Here is an 11,697-nt window from a genome sequence, read left to right as displayed (position 1 = left end):
CGAGATAACACACACTGACAGTAACGACTAAATCCAAAGACGGCTTCACTGAAGAGAAAGCATTTTAAGATTTTTAAAAAATCCCATAAGAAGATCCCAAAAACGTCCTAAGGGTCATTAGCAGTTAATAAAGTTATTCACGCAGAAGTGTATAAAACAGAGCCCTGCACTTTTTATATTTTGTTTTCACTTTTTGGCGTGGCATGTGACACGGTATCAGCTTCATTAAACAAAATATTTGTAAAAAACATTAAAAAAAAAGTCTGTACCTTTCATGCTACTTGAGGAGGATGAAGCGGGAGTGGGTGCACGGATGCGTCTTGCTTCCAGGGTTGATGGAGAACTCACCCTGGTTGTGGCCGATAATCTCAGACATGATTCCCATAAGGCTGAAGGTCCCTTACAGACGCCCACCAGGTTGTCCACCAAACTAAGGGGGAACACGTCCCTCAGCTGCCTCCTCACCACGGGGCGCTCGCCCCTCAGCTGCCGCCACTTCTTGGCTTTGCGCAGGCGCTTTCGTAGGGAGCGCCGCGCCGGCCGCCAGGCGAGGTCCAGTCGCCGCCGCCTGGGGGCGGTACAGCTGCATCCGGGGCTCTTGGGCTTGTCCAGTAACCTATGCAGGTCTGCCCTGCCTCAGGTGAGCTCGCAGGTGTGCTTCTTCTGCTTCACTTTTGCCACGTTGTCAGGGTTGTTTTCGAATGTTAGTTTTCCTATATATATAAAGGAGGAAAGTGCATGAACGTATTCTCTATATATACTTTTAATCTTAACGAATTTATTTTTTTTTAAGTTTATTTATTTATTTTTGAGAGAGAGAGCAAGTAGGGAAGGGACAGAGATAGGGAGAGAGAGAATCCCAATCCCTGCACTGTTAGTGCAGAGCCTGAGGCAGGGCTCAAATTCACAAACTAACCAACCAACCGTGAGATCATGACCTGAGCTGAGATCAAGAGTCAGAGGCTTACCCGACTGAGCCACCCAGGAGCCCTTTCAATGTTTTTATTTATTTTTGAGAGAGAGAGAACGAGCAGGGAAACGGCAGAGAGAGAGATAGAGGATCCGAAACGGTCTCTGCGCTGAGAGCAGGTGAATGTATTATTTTTACATTCAAAAAGTCAACTATGATCGATCAAACTCTAAACTAGCTCTAGCCAATAGAAATATAACACATCTATGTAATTTTCAAACTTTTAGTAGCCAAATTTTAAAGAAACGGGTGAAATGCGTTTTAATAATGTATTTTATTTAACCCAACATATCCAAAATATTATCATTTACACAATATAAAATGATTAATGAGACATTATTAATCAAATACATCTGTCATGTTCTCTACAACACAGTAATGTTGATGCAGTGGTTAAAGTGCAATGTAGTCCCATTAAAGCAATACTTAACAAGGGAAAGTTTTTTAGAGTGGTTTAGTTTTTCAATTGAAGTTAGAAGTTAGTTTAAATAAAATTTAAACTTCAGTTCCTTCAGTGTATTACTCGCATTGGAAGTGCTTCATGGCTGCATGTGATCAGGAGCTACCATCCTGAACAACACAGTTCTAACCTCCCTTGATGATGGAAATTAGTGATTTTCAACAGTCAGTATGTCACTTTTCGAGACGTGTCTATCAGAGAAACATCTCCCTCAGCAGAGAGACACTGTTGAGAACCACTAGTCAAAATGAATTTTCAGTTGTATATCAGAAATTTTTATTAATTTTCAAAACAATAAATAAGTTAATTAAAATAATTAGGAATAATTCTGCAAATCTTAAAGTCAATTCTCTTGTCATTCTGCCAAATATCAGTACTTCAAAAAACTTTGAGTTTAAAAACCCTATTTTATTTAAAAACATCTACCTTGTACACACGTTGGGTTTCATATTCTCACTATACCGATTATTAAATTTCATCAAGACCCCAGAACATTGGCCACTTCATCTATTCTGGATGATCAGCCTCCTAGTGACTGCATTTTTATCCTTGTTTGAACCAGACTCTGGTCCATTACTTTTAAGTACTCTCTACCTACAACCCGCATACCACTTTGTTATCTTATCCTTCTATTACACAGGATCCATATATTACCACCAGAAAATCACTCCATGCATTTGCTTTCTCTGCTTCTATATATAGCACACTATTAAGCACTGCTGGGAAAAATTGTATCTCTGTGCCAAAACAAGTCTCTGTTCATGTTCAGTCAATGATCCTTCTATTTGTTCTCATCTGTAAATTCTATCGGCCCTTCCACATGGCAGGGTTTTCATCCCTTTAACATTTTCCTCTTTCTCCACTCCATCCCCGCACTCATGCACACCTCCATGCCCTTCCTTGACAGAGAAAATGTATCTCCTTAAATTACAGCAAATTTAGAAACCAAGTAGCAGAGAAATTCCAACCTCTTACCTTTACCCACAAATGAATTTATCTTCGTATACCTCTTTACCTCCTTTTAGATAGATCTCACTGAAAGAAGTGCCAAGTTATCTGTTCAAAGTTTACTTTGAACTTCAATAAAACTTTTAACCCTTTCAGAGACCTTTTTCCTAAGTATCTTATCCCTTTTGTTTTCTTACCTTCAAATCATCTCTGCTGTGTTCAACAAAACAAAACATAACAAAAATTCCCATTTTATGTGTATATTATTCTTTCTCCTTTTCTTCACAATTGGGCCCCAAGGGGGAATTGTATTGTATGACTCTCTTTATCTCCTCTTGATTCCTAGCTACCTTTCCACCTAGCTTATATCCCCACAACTCCACTGAATCTGCTCTCAGTGAGGTCAAGGTTAATGTCCCTTGTGCCAGATGCATCACACACTTCTAAGTACTTACTCTACCTGACCTGGCTGTGCCATCCGATTAACTCCTCATTTCTCCTTTGGCCTTCCTGACACTGCTTTTTGCTAGATTTTTCTCAAATATCCTGGCCACTTCTTTTCAGTCTTTGGTATTAAATCTTTTTATGATTTCATATTTTAAAAGTTATGAATTTTATTAATATAAATTTTAAATAACATCCTCAATAGTATAATATGAAAAGAGAACATGGTGGTTTTCTTCTCAAAATCATTCAGCCTATTGACTCGATGAAGAAAATTCACCAAGCCAAATGAACTGATTTGCTTTACCAAGAGGTTATACTCTTGGAAATAAAAACTCTATTCTTCAAATGTGTCCTGAGAGAAAGTTATGTAAAAATCTTAATAGCGATATAATCAGACTATTACTACACAATTGCACCATAAAGAATACCAGTCATGGATATAATCATAGAAAATTGCCAGACAATTGCAACATTAAAATGCATCAATCATAGATACAATCACACAAATGACTACAATCAGTAGTAAAACTTAAAGAAATTACAACTTTTTAAGGAATTATTGTGTGGGAAAATTATTTAAATAGCAATACCATGTTTCTAACTTTTAAATAAATGCAAAAGAATGTCTCTGATACATGAATGCATCACCAACAGAAGGGCACTTCTGTGGTAACCTCCAATTTCTTTCAAATGTCCTGGCCACTTAAATATCAATGTATCTAAATGTCAAATCTCAATTTCAAAGAAAAGATAGATGCTAAAATGTAAGAAATAATGTACGTTGGTATTAAACAATTGTAATTGTGTCCTATAAAAAATGATTTGTAAATTCATTCAGGAGATGCCATCAAAATTATAAGTCATTTAAATTAGTTTTCTAAAAGTGACTTTCTAACTGTTGCAAATAGATACGAGAAATTAATAATACTGTATAAAAAGTAAAAATGTAACTTAAGAGAAAATTAAATGACCAGAAGCTTATAAAGGGGGGGAAAAGTATGCAAATCACCCTATCTACTCACATTTTAGATGTCTTAAATATTTTTCCTTTTAATTTATTTGTTTGCTGCTTTTGGTCCTCTTCATTCCTACTGACAGAAGTATAACAAACTTAGATATGTTTGATTTGAGCCTCCTTGGTTAAATGAAAATTCTATTCTGTTGAAATTACCCAGTGCAAAGTTGCTATGAACATATTCTAGCCAGATAGTAGGTCAGTGTGAGAGCCATTCACTTGTTTTAATGTAAATATGGAAAATTTAAATAAATGTAAAGAATCCAAAATTCCTTACTGATGGAGTAATTTTCCCTAAATATATCTGAGTTCTTTACCCAAGAGGAAAGGAGAGTTGTATGTGACTATGCAGGGCAGAAAAAACCACAACAGAATTGTCACATCTTACAAGCTTAAGACTACCGGGACCAGAAGATCACCAGGAAGTGGAATTTATGGCCAGAAAGTCTCATGAAAGGTTGCAAATAGATACAACTTAGATCAAGATAATTCATGATATCAGTCCTGCATCAAGCAATAAGCTAAAAATGTGTATTTTCTTCCCTTTCATATGTCTCCTGCTTTGAACGAATCCCTGTTCCCACAGACTAAATAGAAACTTACTTTTATTGTCAATTCAGCTACTTTGATAGCTAAATGGGCTTTCTTGATCCACCTTGAGAAAATACTATTATGTAAGTAAATAAGCATGTAAATAATATATAGCATATAAGAAAATACACAATTCGTTTCAAATGAGCAAATTACTAGTAAATCCTTGTTTTAAATTCTACACTATCAGAAAGAAATTCCCTTAGCTATGATTTTTATTTCAAAAGAAAATATATTAGACACATAAACTGGGATATCTTGCTTTGGAAAATTAAATATAAAGCCTTATACACTGAAAAATGAGATATTAAAAAAGACCTAACATTGGAACCTGGAAACATAAATGCATCAAAGGACTTCAGATGAAAACGGCAATTTCACTCACTTTCCTCCTCTCCTGAATATTAGTGCTATCATTTATTTAATGCCACTAAACTAGCTTGTCAGTTTTTTCTTGTTACTTTATATTGGCAAACATAATAATGTACCCAATTCTTTATGGAGTTTTGTTTATGTGCCAGGCACTTTACCAAATGCTTTGCATATGTTACCTCGTTTAATCCTTCCAGCAACCCCTTTGAGAATTCATCATTTTCCCTATTTTACAGATTAGGAAATTGCAGCTTGGAGAAGATGAGTAAAACTAATTGTCAGAAAAGGTAGAAAGCAAATCTAAATCTGTCTGACTCTGAAGCCTGAATTCTTAACCTGTACAGTAGATGTCCTTCATGAATAAGTTATATCAGCTTAGTTACTGGGAAAAAGTAATTCAACTTTCAAAAGAATATTGCAATGTAATTAAATATAGGAATTTCTAATAATTTGAAAGCATTAATAATCCAAAATTGAGGGTTTTACAAAATAACTAGCAAATTCTCTTCAAAAATGTCAAAGTTATGAAATGCAAAGAAATTCTAAGGAAGTCCACATTAAAAAAAGTAATAAAGAAAGTGTTAGGATGTCCTTGGAACCACAGTAGAGGGGACAGCCATCTTGCCAGTGCAACCCAACGAAAAGCCCCTAATAGCGTACCAGAAGGAATTGGAGGTCAACCAATCACCGAGCGACAGCACGACCTGACGCGAAAAAGGCCCACCCGGACCTAAACCCGGAACCACAGCAGCTTAAAAACCCCACCCCACCACACCCGGGTGCGACTTCCCTGACTGACACACACACTCACTCTCTCTCTCTCTCTCTCTCTCTCTCTCTCTCTCTCCCTCTCTCTCTCTCTCTCTCTCTCTCTCTCTCTCCCTCCCTGAGTCACAGAACCTCGCCCGAGACCTTAGTTCCCAGATAAACCCTTAGCTGCTAAAATTTTTTAGCCTCTGACTCCTATCTTTACCCTGCTTTACGCCTGACCCTAACAGAAAGAAATATGACAGAAAGAACGAAAGAAAGAAAGAAAGAAAGAAAGAAAGAAAGAAAGAAAGAAAAAGAAAGAAAGATAGATAGATACATGGATGACAACTTCAGGAGTTATCCTGGAATGGATTTGTGACAGAGGGAGAAAAAAGTACCTATTAAGAACACTGTTAGGACAATGGAAGAAATTTAAATATGGACTGTGGATTAGATAGTAGTCTTATGTCAATGTTAAGATTTGTTTTTTATAATTGTCCTGTAATGTATAGGAGTATTGCAACTCTAAGTTTGAAATTATTCCCAATTATATCAAAATTAAAAGTGGCTGATAAATAAAAGTAACCAAAGTAAGGCAAATAGGAAGAAAACAATAGAATGATTGATAAAACTTTATAATTTTTATATTCTGATAATTATATACACTAGGTGATTAAGGAAGAAAATTAGTAAGTATTTTACTATTTGATAAAAGAATAGTATGGATTCCTTGTAGCATATCTCCAGGGGCATCATAGTTGATTAGTATTTTTTTTTTTTTTTAAATTAAAGACAATCTCTCAGGGTCTTGCATAAGAAGATTTGGCTAATACTTTAAGAGTTTATTAACTTATGCTCAAACTAATCTTGAATTACAATATAAATCCTTTGAAAGAATATTGATAGTCATGTAAATTCTGTATAAATTCATTGCCACTGTATTTTAAATATTCTCCCTTGATATCCTTAATCCCCGTGTATTATAGGCCAATGCTGATGTCTTAACAAGAATGGAAAGAATACTGATTGTTAGTGGTTTTGAATGATACCTAGCTTCAAGCAAAAGTGCAAGATGAGAAAAGGTAGGAAAGCTAAAACTAAAGACTATTTTCCAAAATGATAAAAAATATACAAATATAAAATTATAAAGATGTACCTCAATCTGTTGCTAGTAAAGTACATCTAAGGATATTCAGTATCATATCTTTTTAATTTTGGGATGAATATGAAATTATTTTCAGTTAAAAGAAAAAAGTGACATGAATCCCCTGTTGGTAATGTACTTTAAATATTTCTATTTGGGAAACTTAGAAAACAATTAGACTGTGTAATCATATCTGAATTTAGGAGAGGATCTGAGTTTAGTAGGAGGTAATTTATAAAAGTTCACATACTAGACTACTTGCTCTAAAGTTATCTTTTAGGGGCTCCTGGGTGGCTCAGTTGATTAAGTGCCCAACTTTGGCTCAGGCCATGATCTCACAGTTTGTGGGTTCAAGTGCCGCGTCAGGCTTTGTGCTGACAGTTTGGAGCCTGGAGCCTGCTTCGGATTCTGTGTTTGCCTCTCACTCTGCCTCTCCCCAATTCATGCTCTCTCTCTCTCTCTCAAAAATAAATAAACATTAAAAAAAACTTTTTTGGGAGGCACCAGAATGGCTCAGTCGGTTGAGTGCCTGACTTTGGCTCAGGTCATGATCTCGTGGTTTGTGGGTTCAAGACCTGCATCAGGCTCTGTGCTGATAGCTCTGGAGCCTGCTTCAGATTCTGTCTCCTTCTCTCTCTGCCCCTCCCCCTACTCGTGTTCTGTCTCTCTCTCTCAAAAATAAATAAACATTAAAAAAAATTTAAAAAAATTTTTTTAAATACTTATCTTTTAAAACAGTTTTGAGTAGATTTTGACTATATCTTTAAAAAAGATATATGAAGCAAATATGTCAAAATGTCTGGTATATCTGGGTGTGAAAATAGAAATGTCTATTTTCATTAGGTTGGGTTTCTTTTAAAATTAAAAATTGTTTTGGGACGCGTGGGTGGCTCAGTCAGTTGAGCCTCTGACTTTGGCTCTGGTCATGATCTCACAGTTGTGAGTTCGAGCCCCACATTGGGCTCTTTGCTGACAGCTCAGAGCCTGGAGCCTGCTTCAGATTCTGTGTCTCCCTCTCTCTCTCTGCCCCTCCCCCGCTCACACTCTGTCTCTCTCTCTCAAAAAATAAATAAACATTAAAAAAAAAACTTAAAAAATTAAAAATTGTTTAATTTCAAATAATAGTTTCTTAGAAGAGTATCACTGGAAAATGAGCTGGTATTAGGAGAAAAGCAAAAAGTGATTATCTATTCCCAATCCTTGTTTTAATTTCCTATAAAATGCTGGTATTTGTGAAATCAGGAATCCAAGGATCAGTCAGGACCTTCAATTATCTATGTAATATTTTAACCTCCCTAGACTTGCAAATCTACAAAATTATGATATCTTAGATTCCTTTTAACACTGAAATTGATTCTCACACATACCATAGAAACATTAGCAAGAGAACATGGTTAAAGACAGGATTGTTGGATTGCCAGCAGCAGAAATTTGCCAAAACTAACTTAAGTCAAAATAAAATGGAGAGACAGGAAAGGCAGAAAGTTTCAGCATCATTAAGTGAATTGTAACCAGGACCTACCTGAAAAGCAAAGACCACACTAAGCCTTCCCCCCACCCTCTCTTTTAGACCATATACTTTGATTCTTATATTATTCTAAGATACTTTCAAGGTTGTTATCCTTCAGATTCCTAGATTGTTCTTGTTTATTATTTTATCTGCAATTAAATGCACTTAAGTTTTAGTTTTAGAATTTATTATGCCTATTAAACCATATCAGAAACTGTTGGTGCCTTAATCAACAATCATCTCATATCCTTTCTTCCTTTAAAAAAGAACAGAGTTTAAATATCTGATGCTTCAGGGCAAGAAAATATTGATTTATCTAAAATAAATCTTGATAAAATTACATATGATCTTATGAAATTTGGACAAGGACATGAAGGAAAAACAGTAGGTTTGGGGCAGAGAGGAAAATGTAAAGGACCTGAGAAAGTTTTCCTCACTCTAAAAAGGGGACACAAGAAAAGGACATTCTTCTGGCCTTGATCATTTCTTACTTAGAAATATTCTCCAAGTGTGTTTAGACTATGAAGGGGTAAATCCGAAAACAAAATTCAATATGGAAATGTGAAGTTTAAAATAACCTGTGCCTTTGAGAATAATAAGTCATGGGAGTAACCCAACTTAGCCTTTTTGTAGTGAGAGATAGCAAATCTAACTCATGTTTAACCCAGCCTAAGTTGTGTTATCTGTTATTTGAGCCTCATCATTCTATCAATTTTACCGAAGTAGTATTCTTAGTAGTTTTTGCTTATTTGTTTCTTGTACAGTATTTTATTTTATTCCATTAATTTTATATCACAACTTCTGGAGGAGTAAAGTGAATGGGAAAGGGGGAGGCACACATTGGAGACTCCATTGTGAAGGGCAAGAATGTAGAAAATTTGTTTTTCTAAAGAAAGAAAAAAAAAGGGATGACAGAGTCAGAAGTCGAATCAAAACCTTTTTCCTTGAAATTAGCGCTATCCATTAAATAAATTGTACTTCAATATATTAATAGAAAAGAGAATAATGCCTCAGTGCCAATCCAGAGTAATTTTTTAAAAACATTGAATCAACAGAAAATTGTAGATTTACTTCCATACAGAGCCAATATAAAAAGAAAATAAACAAGGAGAATCAGAACATCTCAGATTATAAAAATTCTCTCTAAAAAAGTCAATAAGCAACTTAATTAATTTACTAATTAATTGAAGTAAAATTTCAACACTCCAAACTCACCTAAACAACCTTAAGTAAATGCTTTAAAAAATGATTTAAAAAAACTTGAATTATGAATTCTGAAATTCAGAACAGAAATGGACACCTAGGTTAATTCACTAAGAAAATATTTTTAATATTAGGATAAATATTAACATTTCAGCATGTGAAATGAGACTTGATCAAGCTCAGGCAATAAATTAAAGAAAAAGACAAATCATCTTAAAATACAAACTAAATTATATAGTCACCAAGAGAGAAAAGCTTAAACTCCAAAGTTAATAAGGAACATTTAGGGAAGTCATGATAATAACTAAGAGAAAGATCAGAATAATGAAAGAAACATGTTCAGAGAGAAATTGATGAAATAGAAAGAGAGGCAAAAAAAGATAAAAGATAGGCACAATTGGAGATGATAAAGAATAAAATGAAATAATTGAAAATGTTTTAAACCATAATTCAAAAATTGAATCTATCACCAGGTATCTAAAAAAAAATCTGCCCTTTAATGTTTAACTCCAATATCTTTCTTTAAAAATAAAGAAAATTATCCTCAGAAAATTCATTCAAAAAGACTGTCTGAAGTCAGTGAAGGAAAATTCCGATGGCATGAGAATTTTAGACAAAGATATCTAAACCAAGACAAAGGCAGGACTCAAGGAAAGAAAGTGTGAGCCAAAGGCTTTAAATCCAGCAAAAGTGTTTTTAAAGTGTCAAGTCTATACAAAACTGTGTAATCATGGGGTGCCTGGGTGGCTCAGTCAGTTGAGGGTCCGCTTTCAGTTCAGGTCATAATCTCGTGGTTTATAGATTTGAGCCCTGTGTTGGGCTCTGTGCTCACAGCTCAGAGCCTGGAGCCTGCTTCAGATTGTCTCCATCTCTCTCTGCCCCTCCCCCACTCATGCTCTGTCTGTCTCTATCAAAAAATAAATCAGCATGAAAAAAATTTTTGTTTTAAAAAGAAAGAAAGAAAACTGTGTAATCATAAAAGAACTCCAGGAATACTCTATGAGCCTTCCTACACAATCCTTTACCAGTTCACTACAGTCAAGAGATGATTGGAGCAAAATAAGTCAGTCACAGAAAAACAAATACCATATGACTTCACTTATATGTGGAATTTAAGAAACAAAACAAATGAGCAAAAGAAAAAAAAGAAAGAGAGGGAGGCAAACCAAGAAATATACTCTTAACTATATACAAAACAAACTGATGTTACCAGAGGAGAGGTGGGTAGAGGGATGGGAATGGGTGATGGGGATTAAGGAGTGCACTTGCTGTGATGAGTACTAGGTATTGTATGGAAGTGTCAAATCACTACATTTGTACTATAGTACACCTGGAACTAATAACACACTGTATGTTAGCCAACTGAAATTTAAATAAAAACTTAAAAAAAATAAAATTAGTGATAAAAAAGGGCTGAATTAAAGCACCTTTTAAAATGTGAATTGTTATCTTTTAAGAAATCATTGCATAGGAAAAAATTAAACTGTAACATCTTTGAAAGAATGTATGAAACATTGTTAGGGATATTTATTTATTATTATTGAATTGTTATTCTTATTTTTTGTTGTGGGCAGAGGCTGTGGTGAGAAAAGATTGTAACAGGACCTACTTAAAAGGTAATGGAAAAAAATCATTTATTATTATAAAGTAGTCTTACTCCTTGAAACATGTAACCCCATTATACTAATGAAATGATAACACATTTCATATAGTAGACTCCTTTGCTGCGAAAAAAAAATGATTGAAGAAGCTTTAGCAAAAGGGCTGATTTTGAGCTCTAAATACATTTAGTTGTAGATCTAAGATTAAAACAAATTGGAATAGTTGAAGAACAAGGTAAGAACAAAGATAAAATAGCCATTGAAACAGAAGGATTTAATAATGTTATAAAAACCCTTTACACAACCTTATGCAAATAAATGCCCAAACTTTGATGAAACAAATAACATCTCAGCAATATATAATTTATCACACTTGATGATAATAATAGAAAGATTAAACAGATAATTTCCATAAAATCAGACAGGGAGAAAAAGACACAGGGAAAGACAGAGACAGAGTAGAAGAAGAAGCAGAGATACAAAAAAAGTGAGAGAATTATTAAAGAACTACCCTTGGAAAAAGTTACTAGGTCCAAATGATTCTATACAAAATAATATTACATTAAGAAAATAATATATTATGACTAATTAAAGTTTAATAATTGTGAAGATAAAAAATGTTTTATGATACTATATTGATAGATATAAAAAGATATATAACTATCTCTATAGATTAAAGCCTGTGA

At 34.4% G+C, this 11,697-nt stretch overlaps 1 protein-coding gene and 1 long non-coding RNA gene across 9 annotated transcripts in view; one reads left to right on the top strand and one right to left on the bottom strand.

Annotated features, from left to right (window-relative positions):
• Positions 1 to 274: 274 nt before the first annotated feature.
• The window catches only part of LOC132664240 (uncharacterized), a 66,291-nt gene continuing 54,868 nt past the window's right edge, over positions 275 to 11,697 (top strand). For all 4 annotated transcript variants that reach the window (XM_078441491.1, XM_078441489.1, XM_078441493.1 and 1 more), the window contains exons 1-3: positions 275 to 640; positions 6,540 to 6,635; positions 10,985 to 11,026. In XM_078441491.1, coding sequence (XP_078297617.1) covers positions 275 to 640; positions 6,540 to 6,599 — 426 coding nt within the window. In that variant the 3' untranslated portion in view covers positions 6,600 to 6,635; positions 10,985 to 11,026. The remainder of the gene's footprint in view (positions 641 to 6,539; positions 6,636 to 10,984; positions 11,027 to 11,697) is intronic.
• The window catches only part of LOC132664239 (uncharacterized), a 307,601-nt gene continuing 296,515 nt past the window's right edge, over positions 612 to 11,697 (bottom strand). For all 5 annotated transcript variants that reach the window (XR_009603535.3, XR_013553569.2, XR_014136545.1 and 2 more), the window contains one exon: positions 612 to 713. This is a non-coding gene — a long non-coding RNA (uncharacterized LOC132664239). The remainder of the gene's footprint in view (positions 714 to 11,697) is intronic.

The sequence above is a fragment of the Panthera onca genome, chromosome F2 (assembly GCF_046562875.1).
Source record: "Panthera onca isolate mPanOnc1 chromosome F2, mPanOnc1 haplotype 2, whole genome shotgun sequence".
NCBI classification, from domain to species: Eukaryota; Metazoa; Chordata; class Mammalia; order Carnivora; family Felidae; genus Panthera; species Panthera onca.
The sequence above is the reverse complement of the archived record's forward strand: the minus strand, read 5'-3'. Positions and strand labels throughout refer to the sequence as shown.